This window comes from Agelaius tricolor, unplaced genomic scaffold (genome assembly GCF_023055355.1).
Source record: "Agelaius tricolor isolate 1412-34295 unplaced genomic scaffold, bAgeTri1.0.p SCAF_61, whole genome shotgun sequence".
Classification (NCBI taxonomy): Eukaryota; Metazoa; Chordata; class Aves; order Passeriformes; family Icteridae; genus Agelaius; species Agelaius tricolor.
In genome coordinates, this window is record NW_027269321.1 from 388,462 (window position 1) to 410,774 (window position 22,313).

Genomic DNA, 22,313 nt, shown 5'->3' on the forward strand with positions numbered 1-22,313 from the left:
CCCAGCAGTTTCCAATCACCCCCAGCAGGCTCCCAGTCACTCCCAGTTCCTTCCAGTTCCTCCTAGCATGATTACCAGTTGCTCACAGCTACTCCCAGTAACACTCAGCACCATCCCAGTCACTCCCAGTATATCCCATTTGCCCCTAACGTGGTCTCAATTGCCTCCTGCAGGCTCCTGCTCTCTCCCAGTATGATCCCAGTATGATCCCAGTCTGATGTCAGTACAAAGCCAGTACAGCCCCAGTCGCTCCCAGTACGATCCCAGTGCAGCCCAGTCCCTGGCAGTGCTGCCACTGCTGGGATCCCCCAGGCCTGTGTGCGCTCCCCCCTGGCGGATGTGCCGAGAGGAGCCCCAAGGACTGGCAGGGGCCAGGCAGGGTCCCCAGCAAGGCCCAGTTTGGATGTGCAGCCCCCAGTTTGCCCAGTTTGCCTCTCCTTTGGCCCGGGCCGGGTTCCCCCCGCCCGCAGCGGCTGGGAGCAGCCGAGAGCCCCGCGCTGCCCATGCCGACCTGTCCCGGCTCCATCGCCGCTGCTGCCGCGGGCTGCGAGGGCTGCGGGAACGGGGCACCGAGGGTGTGGCTGCTGCTGGGGGAGGAGGAGGAGGAGGGAAGGGCAGGGATGGAGGGGGAGGAGGAGGCGGGGTTAGGGGGGAGGAGGAGGAAAGGGAGGAGGGATGGAAGGGGCGGGATGGAGGTGGAGAGAGAGCAGCGATGGAAGGAGGAGAAGGAGGTGGGGTTAGGGGGGAGGAGGAGGAGGAGAAGGGATGGAAGGGGAGGGATGGACGATGAGAAGGCGGTGGGGATAACAGAGGACCGGGAGGGGGGATGGAAGAGGAGGAGTGGGAGGAAGAGGAAGAGGAGGGACAAAGGCGGATCAAGGCTGAGCTGCGGGAGCCACGCGGTCTCGATCCCTGCCTGAATTCGCAGCCCCCACCTGTGGGATCATTGCCCCCCCCATGGCTCCGGTGAGCGGGGAGGGGGAGCCCGGCCCGGATATCCCGGGGGGTCCCTGGGTTGGGTTTTTGGGGGGATGTTTGGAGAATGAAGAAGTCCAAGGCTGAGCGGAAAAGGCCCCTCGGGGGGACATCGGGGGGTGGCGGTGGCGGCTGCGGGCAGAGGCAGCCTGGAGGAGCAGAGCCCTGTGTGCCCCAGGAGGCCAAAGTGGGGAGGCCAGAGAGGGGGGAGCGCCGCCATTGGCGGGAGCCTCAAGAGCCTGGAGAGGGGCAGGGGGGACTCCTTGGAGCCGCTGCAGCCCAGAGCAGAGAATGAGGGGAGAAGGGAGCCCGGGAGCCCAAACAGCCCCAGCATCCCGAAATGGGGAGAGCCAAGAGGGGGGAGCTTTTGGCATTGCTGGCACTGCCAGCAGCCTGGGCAGGGTGGGCACCCAGGAGAAGGGGGACCCCCAATCCAAGCATGACCCCAGCAGCTGGGACAGGGTAGAACCCCTGAACACCAAAGGGGAGGGACCAGGGATGGGGAACTCCTGGGAGGCTTTTTCATGGCTGAATCTTGGTGTTTGGGAGGGTTTACTGGAGCCCAGATGGCCGGTGACTTGTAGAGATGGACTTGGGCAGAGGGACGTTGAAACTCAATGTGCTCATCCCTTGTTTTCTCCAAACCAGGATTTCCCATTGCCAACCCCTGGGAGGCTGCGAGGAAGAGGAAGATGCTCCAGGGCACTGAAGCAGGTGAGGAGGTAGTCAGTGTCTCTGGAATGCTTAAATTTAGAGGGTTTTGGGAAAGCTTCAAAAGACAAGCCTCAGAGACAGTAGAACTGTGATTATAGCTTTGCAGCAGCCATAAGATTGGTCAGCAGAAAAATTATAGAAGAAGTAGAAAGTAAGGAGCAATAGAACAACGGTCTGTGCATTAACACTTATCTATACTAACTCCCTAACCTGCAGAAAAGTATATATAGCAAGATATCAGGAAGTTCCCAGCTTAATAATGGAGCTCTGTTCATCGTGTTTTAAGGCTTACAAATAGGTATTGTGTTTGAAGTAATGGAGCATGGTTTTAACCAATAGTGCTTGGATGGAACCACTGTCAATATGCTTTTGCTTTGTGTGATTGGTGAAAAACCTTTTAAAGTAAGTTTTAACATTAAGGTTGTTTTCTGCTACCTGGGATGTGAGCTGCTGGCATCTTCCCATTGGCATAACCAAGAAATGAGACTGATGCTGAAAAATAAAACAGCTCAAGACGCGTTCCTAGCAGTCCAGTCCTGTTTGTGATGTGTGCACAGCCGTGAGCTGGCGATGAATGCCCCTTTCCCCTCTGTGCTGCTCCATCTCCCAGCCCAGCAGGGCCCCCGGCTGCAGCACAGCCCTGGGGGGATCTCGTTGGCCTTGCCTGTGGCACGGAGGCAAATCCCATGCTGTCCTTGTCCTTCCTCGCCCAGAGCAGGAGCTGAGCATGGAGAGCAGGGAGGACAAATGCCCGCGGCAGAACCTGGTGGAAGAGGCCGTTTTGAGCGGCTCCACGGCGCAGGAAGCCAACGGGGAGGAAAAGGCCCGGAGATGCCGCACGAGGAAGGGCGGCAAACGCAGATGGCGGGGATGTGAGGGGGAAAGAGGCAGCCTGGGCCGGGAAGGAGGCCGGAGATGGAGGCAGAGCTCGGAGCTGGTGCTCCATGAGCAGCTCCATGATGGGGAGAAGCCCCACACGTGCATGGAGTGTGGGAAGAGCTTCAGGTGGAACTGCCACCTGATCAGCCACCAGAGGATCCACACTGGGGAACGGCCCTACGAGTGTGAGGAGTGTGGGAAGAGCTTCAGCCAGATCTCCAGCCTGATCGTGCACCAGAGGTCCCACACTGGGGAGAGGCCCTATGAGTGTTCCAAGTGTGCGAAGAGGTTTCAGACCAGCTCCCATCTCCTCCGGCACTATCAGAGTCACACAGAGGAGAGGCCCTTCCAATGCCCCGACTGTGGGAAGGGATTCAAGTACAACTCCACCCTCGTCAGGCACCGGCGCATTCACACTGGGGAGAGGCCCTACGAGTGTGATAAATGCAGGAAGAGGTTTCAGACCAGCCCTGATCTCGTCCTGCACTATCGGATTCACACAGATGAGAGGCCCTTCCACTGCCCAGACTGCGGGAAGGGATTCAAATACAACTGCACCCTTGTCAGGCACCAGCGCATCCACACAGGGGAGAGTCCCTACGAGTGTCCCCAGTGTGGGAAGAGCTTCTCACAGAGCTCTCACTTGACCCGACACCAACGGAGGCACCGGTAAGGGAAGCCCTGCGAGTGCCCCGAGTGCGGGAAGAGCTTCGTGCGCTGCTGCAGCTCCATCCCCCACTGGAGGAGGCACTTTGGGCACAGCCCTGGTCACTCACATTCCCTGTGATCCATGTTGGGAACACACCTGGCTGCTTCTCCTTTGTTTGGCTTTAATTTTTGCTCTTCTCAATATCTTTGCACTCCAAAAACCAAGAGGGATTGATCTGTCACCTCAAAACCACTCAAATCCCACTGAAAACAGCTACATTTTAAGCCATAAATGCTCAATCCCACTTCAAATTGCTTGTTCCTTCCTCAAAAAAACTCCATCCCAGGATAAACTTGCTCAGTTCCACACCCATCAGGGTGAGATGGGGTTAGAAGGAGATTGGGAGAAGTGGGATCCCAATGTGGAGCAGTGGGATGGGGATTGTGTGGGGCTGGCATTGTGGGATGTATTTGATAGCAAATAAAACTTTCAAGCGGTCCTGATTTCTGTCCCGTTCATTTTCAGTCAGTTCTGTTTGCAGAGTGCCACCTTGTCAGCTGATTAAATTCCTATAAAAGTCCTATTTTTAAATCATCTAACCCAAACAATCCAAAAACCAATATCCAAGTAAAGCCACTCACCTGTAATTAAATTTTTAAAAATTATTTTAATTGTTTTTGAGTATCTAAGGGTGATAAAGTTTAATTGTTTGGTTAAAATGTCTGAGAAATTATACTGCTGTTTGGTTTTGCGTTTAGTATATTTGTAATATGAATTGTTTCACTACGGTGTGTTAGATTGTATGCTAGCTTTTTTAGATGTTTTTTATCTAAAGTATATTAGTCATCGAGTTAAAACTTTCAAAAGGGATTTCTTGGTATATAACTTGTTTATTTATATGCATTGGTAATATTATAGCAACAATTGTTGTTTTTTTTGGGTTGAACCATTGGAATATTGTAAGGAAGACTTGAGATTTTTATATTTCATTTTTATTATAATTTATTTAATTTTAATTATTATTTCTTTATTTATAATTCTAATTTTTTTGAGATGTGTCCTGGTTTAGGGCAAATTTGAGAGAAAACCTCCACGGGGGCCCCTCCAGAAAGCAAAGCCACAGGGCCCTCCCCACAACCGGTTCGGGAGGGATTGCTCAGAGAGAAGTGGAAAGAACCTGTTCATTTAACAGGCACAGCACCCCCAGCACACAAAATGAACAATACCCATGACACCGCTCTTTCCCGGCTCTGAAAAGGATGACAAATTCAGAAAGTCTCTCTTGGGGGTGGTCGCTCTGTTCTCAGTCCCTCCGGCGCTGGGGCAGCTGCTGCAGCCACAAGGTGCAAACTCTCGGTGTTTCCCAGCTCCCAGTCCAGAGCAGGTTCAAGTAATTCTGAAAAAAGGAAAGGAAAAACAGTCCAGGGAAAAATTCAGACTGCTTAGCTAAACTAACTAATGAGCAGAAGCAAAAAGCGAGAGCAAAGCAGGAGCAAGAGCAAAGCAAAAAGCCAAGCAAAAAGCAAAAACAGCACCATGTACTGCCCCGTCTCTGTGTCCCACCAGCTGTGGAGGAGCAGGCTGATAAGAAACCAAAACAAAACTTTCACTCTTCAGAGCCAGTCTTGAAGGCACAGAACATAATATCCAGCATGAACAGAAGACACGAATGGGGATACAAGCATCGTAACGTCACCCTAGGACAATGTCCCAAAGGTCCGTTTGCTGTAGATGGGATGACTTGCACGTCAGTGTTTTCCAAGGCAGCTTCTGCTGCTGCTGCCACACCGACTCCTGCGCTCCCGGCTGTGGCTGATTGAAGAATGTCCAGGTTGTGGGGGAGCATTTGTGTCACGGCGCGCCCCCTTTAGCGCTCGGTTCCGCGGGTCCCAGCGGCTCCGTCTCTCTCGTCTGTGGATTTGCATTCGCCGCTTCGGTGCCCGTGCTTGTCACATCTGCTGCACTTTCCCTTGGAACCAGTAGCTGTTGCTGTTTGTTACTTTTCTTTACGGCTCTGATTTGCACCCGTGGCTGCCACACCGAAGGCAAACTCGGTCGGGGCCGTTTTCTCTGTGCTGCACAAGTGGTTCAAGGGCAGTTGCCATTGTGTTGCTGGATAGGTGGCCTTGTCCTCTGGAGCTCCTACTCCCAAACAAGCTTCTGTCATGTCTGCCACATTAGCTGTTCTGGGCAAAGTTTGCAGGATCCTTTTGGAGGTGAGATTTGCATTTTCTACTGCTAATTGCATTCCTAGCACAGTTTTAACCTCTGGGCACATTCCTGGAGCCCAAACTACTGCATTTCTGAGGCGGCCTAGGAAACTCATACAAGTCTCATTTGCCTCTTGTCCAATGGGGGTATAAGATGGAGGTGCTAGTCCCATATCTGGAAATGCATGAGAAGCCTCTCATGCAAGTTTCTGAGACTGTTGCAAAATAGCAGTATGCAAACGTGCTTGAGCTTGCGGGTCAGCAAAAGGGCCTCTCTTCAGCATCATTTCTGGGGGGCCAGGCTCCCTAGGGTCTCTTTCTAAGGGGTTTTGATTATTTTTACCATTTCAACACTTTCTGTGTGTCCCTGCAAGCAAGAAAGCACCACAGAGCCTCTCCCTCAAAGCCTTGAGGTAGTGCCAAGGCAGAACTTGTTCATGCTCTTTTCCCCTGGTGATTTTCTACTCCCGTCCAGACTCTGATAGCAAAGCCGTGCTGGTGACAAAAGATTGACCTTGGCATCCTGGGGCACTTTCTGGGTGGGTGTTTGAATCTGCTTTTCCAGGCCTCGGGCTGAGCAGGGTGAGGCCGAGGCCTGGGCCCCTCCAGGCGGCGCCGGGAGCGCCCGGGGCAGCGGCGAGGGGCGGCCCTGAGGGGCGGCACAGGGGGCATTTCCCCCGAGCGGGCGGGCGGGCGGGCGGCGGGGAAAGGCGCCCTGGGCACAAGGGCAGGCACAAGGGCCCCGGCTCTCTGCAGTGCGGGCGGCCCAGCGCCAATCGCTGCTCCCGGAGCCGCTGCCAGGGCCGGGTCTCCTCCCCGCCGCTGACCCTGCACCTGCAGCGCTGCCTCCGCCTCTGCCGGGCTCCCCGGCACGGACGGCAAGGACGTGGACACGCTGCAGCAGGGGCCCAGCAGGGACACCCAGATGGTGCCGGGGCTGCAGCTCCTCTCCTGCAAGGAAAGGCTGACACAGCTCGGCTTCTTCAGCCTGGGAAAGAGACCCAGCCTTGATCCAGCTGTGGCCTTCCAGTACCTGAGGGCAACACACAAGAAAGCTGGACAGGGACTTTGTACGAGGGCAGGCAAGGACAGGACAAGGGAGCATGGATCCAAATGGAGAGAGATTAGGTTTAGGTAAGGGATTCAGAAAAAAGGCTCTCCTGGAACAGGTTGCCCAGAGAAGGTGGGCATGTCCCGTCCCTGACAGTGTTCAAGGCCAGGCTGCATGGAGCTCTAGACAAGCCGGTCCAGTGCAAGGGGTCCCCAGCCACAGCAGGGGGGTTGCAGCCATGGGATTTTCCAGATCCCTTCCAAGCCAAACCATGCCACGACTCCATGATTCTGGGATACTTCCCCTCCTCATCCTCTGGCAGAAAAAGAAACTTGGCCCCAAGTTCCACCCTGCAGACCATGTCTTTTGACAGCCTGCAACTGTGTCAACAGAGACAGAGATGACATTACTGACATGATTTCCCTTTTCTACTTGAAAAGTAAATGCTCTGCTCCTGTCCACTCTGGCAAAATTGTCACAAGAGGCAATTGTTCCCCATGAAAAGCTTGGTCTCATGCAAAGAAGAAAGAAGCCAGAAGCCAGCACTCTTCGTTATTGCTACATTGTTTTCTTTGGTTACTTCTCTAATAGGAATGACTTTGGGGTGTGATTTGTTTGTTTCTCTCTTTCGTTCCTTGGGGCGCGCAGCGGCTCCTCCGTTGGGTTCGCGGGGGCAACGGAGGAACGGCCGCGAGCTCCGGCGGCTCCGCAGCAGCAGCAGCAGCAGCGCTTCTCTTGATTGGTTTTCCGCTTGACTTTTCACTCGCTCCCCATCCCCTTCTCCCTCTCACACTCACTCGATTCCCGTTCCGTCCCGTGCCGTCCGTGTTCCGCCTCTCCCAGCCCGGCTGATGCCGCGTCCCGCAAGGCGCCCCTCGTCGGGGCCGCCCCGTGCCCGCCCCTGCCCGGCCCGCCGTGGTTCCGCCTCGGCCGGGCTCTCTCCGTCCTGGCTGTGGCGCCGCTGGAAGAGCCGCTCGCTCTGGTGCTGGCGGAGCAGTGCGGGCTTTTGGCTGCGCCTGGCGCGGGCTCTGGCCCAACCCGGCCGAGGCCCCGGCCCCGAACGAAGCCCCTGCCGCGGTTCCGCCCGCAGCCGCCCCGCTGCCGCCCGGCTCCCGCCCCGTGGCCGACAGCGTGGCCGGCAGCTGCCCCGCTCCGAGCTCCGCCGCTCGCCAGCTCGGCCGCCGGCCCCGAGCCGCCGCAGCCCGGGGCGGCTCGGCAAGCAGCAGCGCGCCAGGCGGGCGGGTGCCCCGGGCAGAAGAGCGGCAGCGCGGTGCCGCCCGCACGGGCGGAGAGGCCTCCCCTAGAGCAGCTCTAGCAGCAGGGCCCGCTGCTGGGCAGCGGCGCTGCGGCAGCGCTTACTCCGGTCCCCGCCTCACCGATGGCGCCCCGGGAAGAGACGGGGCTGGCTCGGAGGGCGGCGGCGGGCGCCGGGCGACGAGCTCAGCCCGCCTCTGGCCTTGGCTCGCAGGCGGCCATCAAGCGAGTGTCCCGGGAGCGCATCTCGGAGTGGGCGCGGCTGGGGAGTGAGCGGGGCCAGCGGGAGGAGCCGGCGGGGCGTGCCGGGCGGGGCTGAGGCGAGGCCCGGCAGGGCGGCAGCCGGAACGCTGCGAGGGCAGCGAGCGTGGAGTGAGCGGGGGCCGCGCAGCGCCCCGGGCCGGGCCATGGCGAGCCGCGGCGGGGCCGGGCAGGGGCTGCCCAAGGCACGGCACAGCATCGGCCCCGCTGACAGCATCGCGGTCCCCCCGCAGCGCAAGGGCGCCCTTGTGCCCCTGGAGCTGGCGCTGCTGTGGACGGTGTCGCAGCCTGGCTTCCGCGGCGTCGTGAGGCTCCTGGACTGGTTCGAGGTGCCCGAGGGCTTCGCGCTGCTCATGGAGCGTCCGCAGCGCTGTCAGCACCTCTGGTACTTCCTGCACGAGCGGCGGTTCCTGACGGAGCCCGTGGCGCGGGGGCTGTTCCGCCAGGTGCTGGAGGCCATGGGGCACTGCAGCAGCCGCGGCGTCCTGCACCCCCACATCAAGGCCGGTGAGGCGAAGCTCATCGACTTCGGCTGCGGCACGATCCTCCAGGACACGTTCTACACCCGGATGTCAGGTGAGCCCAAAGCCGGGGCCCAGCTGGGCAGCAGAAGTTCCTCCCTTGGCTGGCATAGGGGGAAGAGGGAGGGAAGGAAGGAGGGAAGGAAGGAGGGGGAATCCATCTTCAGCCAGCTGCAGCCAAGTTGCTTTTTGGCAGGGCAGGGGCTGGCTGTTGTGGAACGGGAGCTGGCTGGGAGGGAGGGAGCAGCATGGGCCTGATGAGCTGCGCCCGTGTCCCATAGGAACGCTGGAGTACAGCCCACCGGAGTGGATCCTCTTTGGCTGCTACCATGGCCAGCCAGCCACCATCTGGTCCCTGGGCATCCTGCTCTATGAGCTGCTCTGTGGGCACCTTCCTTTCCACACCAACGAGAGGACATCGTCCGGAGCCAGCTCTTCTTCCCACCCTGGGTGTCTCAAGGTGGGGATGTGCCTTCAAGGCACGAGGGGAAGAACGGGGTTGGGAGGGGCGGCTGGCACATAAGTGTCCTGCTCTTGCAGCTGGTGAGGAGGTGGATCTCCTGAGCTTAGCTGGAGGAGGTGGCACCTGTGCCTCTGTGCTGGTGTCCTCTGCAAGAGAGGATCGATAGGAAGCTTTTGGCTGCAGCTCTGAGCACTCCTGGTGTGGCCTGGGCACTGTGGAATGTGGGAGAGCATGGACAGGAGCCTTGTCCCGCTGAGCTTTGTAGACAGTTGGCTGGCTGAGAAAGGTCACGTCGAAATAATACCCCTGGTTAAGCAAGAAGGAGACAAGTCTAGAAGTCAGCAGTCAGTGTCCATATAAGGCAAGGACATTATGCCCTTGATGCAACAACAGGATAGGGAAGAGGCTCTTTTGCCAAAAATATGAAGAATAGTTTCATCAGAATAACCACAAGAATGCAGAAGTAGGCGTAGTTGGCCGATAAGTAACTAACCAATAATGAGCACTCCTTTGCAATATGTATGAGCTTTATTAACACCAATATAAATATGTGTGACTCTCAATAAAGTTCGAGACTTGCTGATCAGTCATATTGCATGCCACATTTCTCCCGCCGATCCAACACAAACCCAAACTCCAGCCCTGGGATACCCTATAAAAGCCCCACAGCCCTCCCTTTGCCCTGTCTTTCGGGGGTCAGAAATGGACTCTGGAGCTTTCTGAAACCCAGACCCGTCTCGTTTGTTCCCGGCACCGGCAGCTGCAGCCTCCCTGGACACCATGAACTCTGGAGAATGGGGGCAGCCAGTGGGGACAGGTCCTGGACTGCAAGATAAGTGTGTGTTCTGTTTGCCATCTGTCAGTGGTGGGGCAGTTATCTTCTGTTCATTGGGCAGTTTCTCTCTTCCACAACCAATCCTCCCTCTGGGGAGGTGTGTTCCATTAATAGGCCATTGATTATTATTTATTAATCTTCTGGTAATGTGCCACTGAGTGTCACTGCATGGCTGATTAAATGACATCATCCCATTGGGAGATGCTCCGCCCAGGGGGAGGAGCCAAGCATTCCTACCTGGACAGAATCTGAGATTTGGAACACTGTAGGCAGCCTTTTCCTCCTGGAATCCCAGAGGAGCAGCTGTCTTTCTTCTCCACGGGATTCCCAGAGGATCAGCCTTTTCCTCCTGGATTCCCAGAGGAGCAGCTGTCTTTCTTCTCCACTGGATTCCCAGAGGATCAGCCTTTTCCAACTGGATTCCCAGAGGAAGGAAGATTCCCAGGCCCATCTACAGCAGCCCTGGACCTTCAGAGGGAAACTCCACCCTTCTCCAGGATCCCTGCTCCAACAGAGCCACACCTGGCACTGCAGGAGGGCTGCAGCCACCACTGAATGGGACTGCTGCCAGCACCCTGACCCACAGGGTGTCAGGCCCTGTTCTGACTCTGTCAGTGGGGTTTTTTTCGTCTGTACTACTGCATTTATATTTTTAATTTTTCCTTAAAAAGAACTGTTATTCCTATTCCCATATCTTTGCCTGAAAGCTCCTTAATTTCAAAATTATAACAATTCAGAGGGAGGGGTTTACATTTTCCATTCCAGGGGAGGCTCCTGCCTTCCTTAGCAGACACCTGGCTTTTCAAACCAAGACAATAACAAAGTTACTTTAACACCACAGATAGAAAATCCATTTTAATCTCTGCAAAAAGCCAATATTATGTGTCTGTAACAATAAACCTCTCGCTGAGTGATGGTAGATGTCAAAGTAACTTTGTTATAAAGATACAGTTTTTATTTCTGTTGTTAATTAAGCTCGGTGAAATAGCTGCTTGTGTTAAACTGCCTGCTTGGATGGGATAACATCCAATGCACCCAGGATGAGGACACCTGTACAGATCTGCCAACTATCAGCACTCCCTGTCTGAAGTGAGCTACACTTTGGTAACATCTCATGTTTCATGCCTGCAGTGGGTGACAAGATGATTAAAAATGCTAATGAAATAAACAAGAAAGATTTAAAAATGCTCATAAAATAAACAAGAAAGGTCATTTATGTTCCCCAAAATAACAACAACAACAACAACAACAACAAGTTCTGGTTTAATGAAAGGTGGAATCTGTTGCTCTTAAGAGCAAAGATTCATAGCTGGAATAAAGAGTGTTCAGCCCAGCTGTTTCTACTATGAGGCCGTATTTCATCCCCCCTGAAAGTCCTTCATGTTTGCACAGAAAAGTGTCCCTGCACAGCCCAATAAATTCCATCACTTCAGCTGGCCAAACAACCACTGTGGTCAAGTGGGGTCTGAGCAGCTTCCAGGATCCCAAGCAGCTTCAGAAGCTTCATTTTACACCTCCTCTTCTCCCAGTGAATACCCAGCACCACCATCACTGTGGACCCATAGCTATGGATCACTGGCCTGGCCAGCACAGGGCTAATGTTTGCATCAGCCAGGAGGAGCTGCTCTGCCTGGCTGTCTGTCTCAGCCTCAGCCCTGAGACCCCAAATGCCTCCATTCTGGCCCAATCCTTCCTGGTGCTGAGCATAAGAACTCGTGCAGACAAGAGCAGGGAGGGAATCTCCCCAGCCGTTTATCACCTCAGCAACAAGACCTTGGTACCAGGCTGTTATCTGTAGCAGAAAGCAGCAGCAGGAAGGAGACACCAGATCACCAGCCCCAGGCCATGGCCCTGGTGCTGTCCTTACCAGTGATCAGTGTCTGCAGCTCTCCAGGAGCTCAGGGAGCAGGGATGCTCCTCACCATCTCATCTTACCCATGCACCCAAAGCCAAGGCCAGCTGTGTGCTCCTGCCCACCAGCACATGCCAAGGCACAGCGTGGGATTCTTGGGGAGGTGTCCTCTGCAGGGCCAGGAGTTGGACTTGGTGATCCTTGGGGGTCCTTTCCAGCCCAGGATATTTTGTGATTCTAAGGCTTTGGCCAGCCCAGGTTTCAGCCACCTCCCTGATCCAGGTGTGATTGACCCCAAACCAGATCTTGCCTCTGTCTACCCTCCAGTGCAAGGAACATGTTGCATCTACCCCAGCCCCCTGCTTGTGTCTGATGGATCATGCTGACCTTTTCAACATATTTCTTGGAGTATTAAAAAACATTACCTGACGAACAATAAAAAACAAAAAACAAAAAACAAAACAAACAAAAAACCAAAACAAAACAAAACCAAAAAAAAACCAAAAAAACCAAACCAAACCAAACCAAACCAAACAACAAAACAAAACAAAACAAAAAAAAAAAAAAGAAAAAAACAAACCAAAAAAAACAACAGACCAGCCCGAAGAAAATCAATTTGGGTAATGATGGCCTTTTGTTCCAGCTTATCCTGCACCAAACTCCATAGATGATAACTCTGAACATTTCCCAGACCTTCACTATAGAGCTTGGAACTGTCTCTCTGATTTCTTGGTTGTTTCATGACACGTGCATTTCTCCTATATAATCCCAGTGTTTTGCTTAGAAGCCATATTATAACTGGGAATCAATCTTCTTCATTTGAACATCTAGGACAGATTCACACATCATTTCACCATTAACTAGGACAGACTCAGCCTTGCAGATCTGTCAGGTTTCAAACCTGGCTGTGTTGTTTCAGTTCTTTGCTGCTGCTTGTGTTTTGTGAAAAAAAAAAAAAAATTAAATAACCAGACGTTGGGACTTTCTGTTGTGGCTTGAAGAAGAACACAGGTTGTTTCATCGCTGTTGTGAGACGTGTTACCTGGCTCATTAATTCACAACAGTTCTTGTTTTCTCTGCCTTTTTCACGCTGATGTGATACATTTGTGAAGTCCAGGGTTGTACTGCAAGTGATTAATGCTGCAGTAAAGTTTGATAAACTGAGATTCCAAAAAAAAAGTGTGAAAAATGTAACCTCTAAAGTTCTGAAGCTCACATGTGACAAAACCCATAAATCCCCCCAGAGGCAGTCATTATGGTGAGTTACTAACGTGATTATGCAGCTGCATTTGTCATCATTTCCCATTACGTAGAGAATAAACCTGTCAGGCTGATTTATGGCAGAGGGCTCCACAAGATGGGAACTGGCACCTGTGCTGTTCTGTGGAAACGATGAGAAATGCTGTGTCTGCTCAAGTGCTGAATGGAAAAGGAAGGAGGGGAGATAACTGTTATTTGAAGGCACTGATTCAGGGACAAAGGCTTCAGAGAGGAGTCATGCTTGCACCCATGGGATGGCAGGAAGAGTATCCACCAACCTGTCCCAACAGCAGCAGCAGCAGCATCAGAATGCGTTCTCCACAGGTGGAGGGAAGAGAGCAGAGAGGAGGTCTTTTGAGGGGAACAAAGTCAGTCATGGAGAAATCCTAGAAGCCTGGAATGGTTTGGGTCACAAGGAATCTGAAAAACCATCTTGTTCTAACCCCTGATGTGGGCCGTGACAAACTGAACAGCTGAATGCCTGGCTACTCAGGGGATACTCAAGGTTTTGGATTCCATGCCTGTGCATCTACCGTGGAGCAGCTGGGTCTGCTGGGAGCAGATGGCATCCACCTGACCCCAGACCAGGCCAAAAGATGGGCAGATGTGGGACTGAGCAGGGCAAGGGACATCCCTGCACAGCAGCGCTCTGACAAGAGCAGCAGTGGCCTCCTCTCAGTGCCCTTCCCCGAGCAGCAGCCGCTGAACACCATGGTGGCTACACAGATGCTTTTGGCTCTGCAATCCCTTTGTGCTCAAAGGCCACGCTGGGCATTTCAGCTGGGCTGGAAGGTCTGGCTGGGCAGGGAACGGGCAAGAGGCACTGCTGGTGTGAGCTCCATGTGTTCACTGGGGACACAAGGAAGATTCTGTTCATCCAAAGAAAAACACAAGCAGCCAGTCCCTGCTAACACAGCAGTGCGACTCTGTCCAGAGCAGCTCAAATTCTCTGCCAGAACCATCCCCCTGCACCTTCTTGATCTGAAGGGGACTAGAAGTGGTTTCACTGCAGTTCTTCATTTCTGCTGTCTGATAATGGGAAGGTTTCAGAGAAGTCTTGGATGGACTGGATCAGGGAAGAGTCAAGCAAGAAAAACTGAGCAACCATCACCCAACGCCACTCACAGAAGAACAAGTCCCATTAGGAAAAGCACCTCAGGTGTTTTCATAGTTGATAATATGTATCCTACTCAACATTATTGATTATAATCTTTTCTCTTTGGAACCTTATCAGTGGGGACTTCTGCCTGCTTTGTGAAGGGAGCCCCTGGGGCCCATTCCCTCCCAGAGGGGCTGCACTTGCTGCCTGCCGGGGCTTTCATTGCTGGGCCCACTGGGAGCCCCTGAGCTGGGCTGGGCACCAAGGGCAGGGCTGGCCCGGCTGTGATGCCTCTGGTCCCTGTGACACCAGGGGCAGCGTGTCACAATGGGGGCAGCTGGAAAAGGCCCCCGCAGGTAACGCTGGCCCAGCACAGCCTGGGCAAGCGGTGAGTGCGCACGTGGCGGGGCTGGGCCGGGCCAGGGCCGGGCCACAAGCGCCGCACCCGGGCCTGCATTGTCCCCCTGCACCCAGGGCCAGCCCCTGGGGCCGGCGCCTTGGCCGGGGCACGGGGCTGCTGCTGCTGGCCCACTGGCACAGGCCCTGCTGCCTGCCAGCTGCCCGGGGCCCTCTGCTTCTGCCCTCACATCCCTGCGCCTCCGGGCCTCACTTCAGCCCCCACAAGCTCCCTTGGCAGCCCCAGTGAAAGCCTTGTCTCTCTCCTCCTGCAGACCATGGCGCACAGAGCAGTCCTGGCTGGGCTTGTGCTGCTCCTCTTCCTGTTCCCACTTTCTGTGGTGGACAGATTTCACGGGGATGGGCAGCCCCGTGCAGAGGAGATGAAAGCGGCCCCCCCAGAGCCAGCTGAGCCTGGCTGGGGACCCTGGCTCCTGGCTGCCTTGCGCTACCTGCACCAGCTCTGGCAAATTGCTCAGCCGCTGCTCCTGCTTTTGGGCTGGTGGCTCAGGCGCAGAAGGGCAGCCACGAGGCAGAGAGCAGCGGCCCAGAGAGCTGAGGAAAAGGCCAGAAGGAGGAAGGTGGAAAGCGAGCAGAGAAGGCGGCTCCTTAGGAAGAGATTCAAAGACATGGAGCAAATGCGCCGGGCCACAAAAGAAATAGAAAAGCAAATGGCCAGGCTGATTGGAATGAATAGGGATACAAACAGGATGCTAAAGTAGGCAGGGCAGGCTTTTGGAGGAGCACAGGCAGTGGCTGTGTGAAGAAAAGCTTCCTGCTGGAGATGCTCTCTGGGCCGGCCAAGGCGAGCCGCACATCTTTGTGAGCAGCCGGCGCACAGAGCTGCGCTTGCTGCCCAGCACAGCCCTGCGCCGGGGCACAGGCTCTGGGCTCCTGACACACCCTGCCCCTCTGCCCCCTCTCTCCTCACGGGATCTGTAGGAACTGCATCTATTTTAACCCTTTCCCATACAGAGGCTTTGCATCTGCTCGGAGGAAAGCACCATTTGAAGGCATCAGGCGCAATGATTGGAGAATGATTCAAATTCTTAAATAGTTTTGAAATATGTAAAATGTTTTCTTTAAAAATAGTTGTCTTTAGAAACATTTTCAAAACTTTTTATTACTATAATGTAGATTACTAGTCTTGTAAGATAACATAAATATTTTAATATTAAGTAGTAATAAATAATGGCACTTTTCCTTATATTACATAGAACTTATAATTCATCAAAATTACCAAGAATTATTACAGTTAACAAAAACTGAAGTATACTTTATTTCTGTTTAAACCAGCAAATGTTGCTTGATCATCATGATCCAATAATTATTTTGTGTCTTGTTTAATATTCATATATACAGTATATAGACTGTCGCTACGAATGCCTATAATCACAATTGGTTAATTTAAATTACACTCTCTGCCCTCCTGTCTCGGGAGGGTGACTTCCCTCAGGCAGCTGCAGTCCCTGTCAAGATGCAATAAAGGCAATGCCTGAACAAACGCTGTGTCTGTGAGTGTCCATGCTGGACTCAGGTGTCAGCTGTGGGGAATTCCTGACACAGGGGCACCACAGCAGCCCTTGGCCATGCAGAGGCTCCTTTCCTCCCCTGCAGCAGCTGCTCCTTTGGTGCTGTGATCCAGCCTCTGCTCTGCGTGATGCCAAATGCAAGAAAACCACGAGTGCCACCACTCAGACTGTCACTTAGGTCCCTGCAGAACTCAGGAGCCACCATGGCTGTGTAGGTGTGGAACCTGCAGTGGGCCATGACAGCAGGGACAGCAGGGACAGCAGGGACAGGGGGACACAGCACAGCAATCACAGCCCGGCTGCCCTGGGACAGGCCCGGCAGGCGGACAGGACACGGGGCAGGCAGGAGTCCCCATCCTCTCTGTGCCCTCCTGAGCACAGGCACATAAGGGACAGGGGCAATGGGGACACAGCCGGCCCCTCTCCTCTGGGAATATCCCACCTGCCCAGGGGCCCTGACAGAACGCAGGGGCTGAGGCTCTGCAAGGGGAACCCAAGGGTGAGCAGGAGGACCTCCAAGTCACATCTGCCCACATTCTGCATGCAAACTGCTGCGTGGAGGAGAAAACCAGAGGGGCCTTGCCAGAGCAGATCCCATCTGAGGGATGTTGTTCTCTATTCCTGCACATGGGTGCCCCATGCAACATGGAGCACATGAATGCACTTTGACACCAGATTCTCACCCCTGCTCGAGCGCTCTGGCACAGCAGGAGCAGCCATTCCCTAATAACACACGGGTTTGCAACTCTTGTGCAAAGCAACACAAATTGTCTCTCTCCTCCTGCAGACCATGGTGTCCAAATCAGTCCCTGCCCTGCTGGTGCTGCTCCTCTTCCACTTCCCACGGCCCGTGGTGATCAGTTGGGATGAGGATGCAGAGCTGGGCAAAGAGGGCCTGGAGCAGGCTACCCCAGAGCCACCCGAGCCTGCCTGGGGACCCCTGCTCTGGGCAGCCGTGCAGCAGGGGCCCTACTGGGCTGCTGCTGAGCTGCTCTTCCTGCCTTTCTTCCTCTGCCTCAGGCGCAGAAGGGCAGCCATGAAGCAGAGAGCAGTGGCCCGGAGAGCTGAAGAAGAGGCCAGAAGGCGCAGGATGGAAATGGAGCAGAGAAGGCTTCGGGTGTCTGGGGAACATTCCCGGGTTTCTTGGGAAGACTCCCGGGTGTCTGGGGAACACCCCCGGGTGTCTGGGGCTCTCCTGGCCCCGTTCCCAGCCCAGGTTCCCGGGGTTCAGGAGCTGCCCTGGTGCCCGGGCCCCGCGACATCGCCTGGGTGCACTTGGAGCCCGAGGTGCAGGCGGGCGCCGCCCGCGAGGCCCTGCAGGGCTTCAGCATCACCCAGAGCAGCGCCAGGAAGATCTCCTGCGCCAAAAAGGGACCCAGTTTCCCACCCAAATCCCCTCTCTCCATCCCAAATCCTTCTTTGTGCATTCCAAATCCTTCTTCTTTCACCCCAAATCCCCTTTCCCAGCCCCCAGGGATTTTGGGGCTCCAGAGGGGTTATTGGGGTTTTTCACAGCATTGTACCCAGGGTCTCTCTGCAGACATTGCACCTGGAGCTGCCCCAAATAAACCCCAAATGACCCCAAATTTTGGGACTGGGGGTTGGGGGGGGGGGGGGGGTGATACAAAAATTCGGGGTTTGGGGGTGTTTGACCCCAATCTTTGGGAACTGGGGGGTTTGATCCTGAACTTTGGGGGTTGGGTGGGGTTGATCCTAAAATTTGGGGTTTAGGGGATTTTGACACCTCAGGGTTTGGGGATTTTTGACCCCAAACTTTGGGAATTGGGGATGTTTGACACCCCTGGGTTTGGGATTTGGGGGTTTTTGTTCCCAGGATTTGGGGTTTGGGAGTTTTTTTCCCCAGGATTTGGGGATCAGGGGGTTTGAGCCCCAAACTTTGGGATCAGGGCGGTTGGACACCCCAGATGTTTCAAGCCCCAGGATTTGGGGTCAGGGGGTTTTGACCCCAAAGTTTGGGATTGGGGACTTTGACCCCAAACTTTGGGTAATGAGGAGGGTTGGACACCCCAGATATTTCAGACCCCAGAGTTGGGGATTGGGGCTTTAGACCCCAAACTTTGGGGGTTGGGGGTGTTTGACATCTCAGGATTTGGGATTTGGGGGTGTTTGGCCCCAGACTTTGGGAACGGGGGGTGTTGGACAGCCCAAATGTTTCAAACCCCAGTATTTGGCGTCAGGGGGATTTAACCCCAACATTTGCAAATTGCAGAGTGTTTGACACCCCAGGATCTGGGATTTGGGGGGTTTAAGGCCTAAAATTTGGGGTTCGGGCTGGGGGCCGGGGGGGAGGTTGAGATCCCAGAGTTTGAGTCTGGGGGTGTTTGGCCCCCCCCAGTGTTTGAACCCCCAGGATTTGGGGTCCGGGGGAGTTGACCCCAGGATTTGGGGTGTTTGACCCCAATGTTTGACCTCACCTCGGGTTTGGGGTCGGGGTTGAGATCAGGGACATTCCCTGGAGCCAGCGGCGGGATCGGGATCGGGAACGGGATCGGGCAGCGGAACAGGAACGGGGAGGGTCCCTGAGCCAATGCCGGACCCCAACCCCAGGGAGAGGCCCCGCCCGAGTCCCGGAATGGCCCCATCCCCACAATCCCGGAGCCCTCCCCAGGCCCAGCCCCTCCCCGGCCGCTGAACGGAGCCTCCCTCAATCCCAGCCCGCCCCGATCCGGGCCGGAGCCATCCCCAGAGCCTCCCCCATTCCCGGCCCGGACCCTTCCATCCCTTTTTGGGGCGGCTCCTGCCGCTCCCCGCCCATTTCTGGGGGTTCCAAAGGGCCCCGCGGACCCTCCCCATTTTGGGGGTGTTGGGGGGGCCCCAGGGCCGCCCCGAGGGCCGAAGGGGGATCGAAAGCCCCAAACCCGAGGGGCTCCTGGGGGTGCCCAGTTCCTCCCGTCCCCAGCCCGAAACAGATCCTGGCCAATCAGAGCGCGGGGCGCTGATGACGATCCCGTTGCCGGGCAGACACTCGGCGCACTGGCCCCGCCCGGCGATTTCCAGCGAATCAGCGCCCGGCTCGGCTGTGACTCATCGCGTGCCGGGCAGAACCCAGGGCCTCTCGCAGCGCTGGCCAATCAGAGACTGCGCGGGGCCATTCCCAGCCAATCAGAGCGTTTGTCGCTGATGGCTCTCAGTGCCCAGGAGCGGAATTTGGGGCGGGGGCGGTGACCCCGGCGATGGGGATGGGGCGTGCGGGGGCAGCTGGGGCCGCACTGGTGGCACTGGGGGCGCTGGGAGCCCCCCCGGCCGCGGGGGGAGCGGGGGGCGCGGGGAGAAGGGGGGCGGGGGGGCCCCAAATTCAACCCAAGGGGGGTCGGGACCCCCAAAGGGAGCAGGAGGGGCCTGGAACCCCCAAAACCAAGCACGGGGGAGGGGATTGGGGACTGGGGGAACGATGGGGAAGGGGCGGGAGAGCGGGGGGAAAGAGGGGGATGGGACCCTCAAATTGAGGTGGGAGGGAGCTGTGGACTGGGGGAAACCCCCATCAAATCCCATTAAAATCCCATAAAAATCACATTAAATTCCACTCAATTCCCATTAAACACCATTAAAATCCCATTAAAATCCTATTATATTCCATTAAAATCCCATGACATCTCATTAATATCCCATAAAATTCTATTACAATCCCATCAAATCCCATTAAAAGTCCATAAAATCCCACTAAAATCCCATTAAATCCTATTAAAATTCCTTTTAAATCCCATTAAATTCTATTAAAATCCTACTAAATTCCTATTAAAATCCATTAAAATCCCTTCCAATCCCATAAAATGATCCCAAACCCACACAGAACTGGCCCTGAATTACCCCCCCCCCCCCACAGCCCTAAAAACCAAAAAATGTGAAAAATTACCTCAAATGATCCCAAATTTACCCCGAATAACCCCAAAAAACCCCAAATAACCTCAAAGGCACACAAAGAACCCAAATCCCCCAAATGACCCCAAATCCCATAAATGACCCCAAATTCTCCAGATGACCCCAATCCCATAAATTACCACAAATCCCATAAATGACCCCAAATCCCATAAATGGGATTGGGAGAGGGGAGGAGAGGGCAGGGAAAGGGGGAGTGGGACAAACTGGGCGAGGAAATCAAACTCTGCAGTCAGACAGAGCAGGGATTTGTGTACCCAGCGCTGGGAGCGAGGGGGATCTCTCTGGCAAAAACCCACTCGGTCTCCTTTGGCCTTCAGCTCCATTTTAAAAGTCACAATTACAACACTTCATTAGCATACTCACATTTGCATAAAGCTGTGTCCCGGTTTTACAGCCGTGTGTGGCTTCAGCGCCTGCGTCCGTTCCTCCTGTGGCGGCCCTCAGTCTTCTGGTGCTCTTTTGATGAAGGCTTCTGTCGTCCTCCTCACGTTGGAACTTTTTACCTGGACCATCAGCCCATGCCTGGTGCTCCTTGTTCTTCAGTCTAACCTGGTCTGAGCTGATTTTGCCCTTTGCAAGCTCGGTTCAAACTTGCTCTCTCGCTCTCGGTGCGTTTGTTGTGTCGCTGGCTCTGCTCTCTCTCTTGCTCTGCTGCCTCGCTGGCTTTGCCTGCATGTGAAAAATGCATGTATTTTATGATTGGCTTTTCGCAAATATTAAAATTAATATTATATGTCTGCTGTTAGAAAGTAATGCTGTATTAATTCTCTTAAGTACTGTGTTAAATATAGTTTTAGGTTATAAAAATTGTTAAAATAGAAACGATGCTATGTAGGATTCTTGTTTTAATTAAAGGACTTGCAGTGAGATAGCAGCCACAGGACACCTAAATCTTTCAGAGAAAAAGAATTTCTTGCCCTCTTATCAGAAGAAATGAATTTCTTCCCGCCTTGAAGGCGCTGTTAGGATTCAGAGGAAGAAGGTGGCACTGTCCAGACAGAATCCTGTGTTTGAATGGAATTTATGCATCATGGATGAAGTGTATGAATATGCAACAGGCTGTTGTTTTTAAGGGTTAATCCTTTGTTAACGGGTGTCCCTTTTCAGGCTCGTGGTGCCCAGAAAAAGGTACCCGGACCTCCATAACCCTTTCTCTCTATTGTCTCATATTGTCCTAATTCAAATTGTCCAAATTATTATTACTCTAATTGTATTGCTATTTTTATAACCATTTTATTACTATGGAACTTTTACAATTTTAAAAACAAGTGATTGGCGTGTTTCACACTGCACATCTCGCTCCAGGGCTGCTTGTGCTGAACCTTTCCTTGCACAGCCCTGAGGATTCCCCCAGCCCGGGCTCCCAGCAGCTCCAGGCCCGGCCAGGAGGAGCAGCAGGGCCAGGGCTGGCCGGGCGTCCCCCCAGATGTGGCCCCCGCTGGTGGCACAGCCGGACCCTTGGGAGGCTGCCTCAGGCTTTATTGTCCACCAGCATCCCAGGAGGGAGCAGAAAATCCTCCTGCAGACGCTGATGCCGGAGGCTCCCAGCGCTTCCTTGTCTCCGGGAGCTTCTGCCAAGCCCCAGTGAAACCTCGGTGCCACATTGTTCCACAGCCTCACAACGCTCTCCTGGCTCCCGTGAGGTCCCTCTGTGTCCCGCTGCAGCCTTGGCTCCATCAGGCTCTCCTGGCTCCATCAGGGTCTCCTGGTTTCCATCAGGGTCTCCTGGCTTCCATCAGGGTCTCCTGGCTTCCATGATGCTCCACTCTGTCCCAAGGGGCATCTGCGGCTCAGCTTTGGAGCCCTGCAAGATCCAAAGGTTCCCCCCAACAAACACCAGCCCAGGGACCCCCAGGATATTTGGGCTGAGCTCCCGCTGCCCAGGCACCTGCATGGAACCCAAGTGACCGCTGGGACTCCATGGAATGTCCTGGGACAAACTGTCCCTGGTCAGACAGGGGTGCCATGGAACACAGGTGCCACTGGGACACGGACACTGCCCATGGAACCGAGTGTCCATGGGGACAGAGCCGGGCCTGATGGAACACTGGAGAACATTGTCACCCAATGGAATCCATGGAACCAGGTGTCCATGGTGACACTGGAGAACATTGTCACCCCATGGAATCCATGGAACCAGGTGTCCATGGTGACAATGGAGAATATTGTCACCCCATGGAATCCCATGGAACCAGGTGTCCATGGTGACACTGGAGAACATTGTCACCCAATGGAATCCCATGGAACCAGGTGTCCATGGTGACACTGGAGAACATTGTCACCCCATGGAATCCATGGAACCAGGTGTCCATGGTGACACTGGAGAACATTGTCACCCAATGGAATCCCATGGAACCAGGTGTCCATGGTGACACTGGAGAACATTGTCACCCCATGGAATCCATGGAACCAGGTGTCCATGGTGACACTGGAGAACATTGTCACCCCATGGAATCCATGGA

The 22,313-nt window shown here is 54.6% G+C and overlaps 4 protein-coding genes across 4 annotated transcripts in view; all 4 read left to right on the forward strand.

Annotated features, from left to right (window-relative positions):
* Nucleotides 1–22,313, forward strand: part of LOC139605206 (zinc finger protein 551-like) — a 390,584-nt gene that overhangs the window by 207,344 nt on the left and 160,927 nt on the right.
* Nucleotides 1–22,313, forward strand: part of LOC139605196 (zinc finger protein 23-like) — a 554,146-nt gene that overhangs the window by 135,128 nt on the left and 396,705 nt on the right. The window lies entirely within an intron of this gene.
* The window catches only part of LOC139605220 (zinc finger protein 239-like), a 135,122-nt gene that overhangs the window by 64,576 nt on the left and 48,233 nt on the right, over nt 1–22,313 (forward strand). The gene's annotated exons all lie outside the window — the stretch shown is intronic.
* On the forward strand, nt 690–4,130 carry LOC139605233 (zinc finger protein 436-like). The gene is made up of 2 exons (XM_071456578.1): nt 690–731; nt 2,450–4,130. Exons 1-2 carry the CDS (start codon nt 690–692, stop codon nt 3,239–3,241), a joined length of 834 nt encoding a protein of 277 aa, XP_071312679.1. The 3' UTR covers nt 3,242–4,130.

What these genes read in the sequence shown, in the direction of transcription:
- LOC139605233 (XM_071456578.1), top strand. Translation starts at nt 690, where the DNA reads ATGGAGGTGGAGAGAGAGCAGCGATGGAAGGAGGAGAAGGAG. An exon ending in GATGGAAGGAGGAGAAGGAG is followed by an intron (nt 732 to 2,449) that starts GTGGGGTTAGGG and finishes TGCCCGCGGCAG; the next exon opens with AACCTGGTGGAAGAGGCCGT.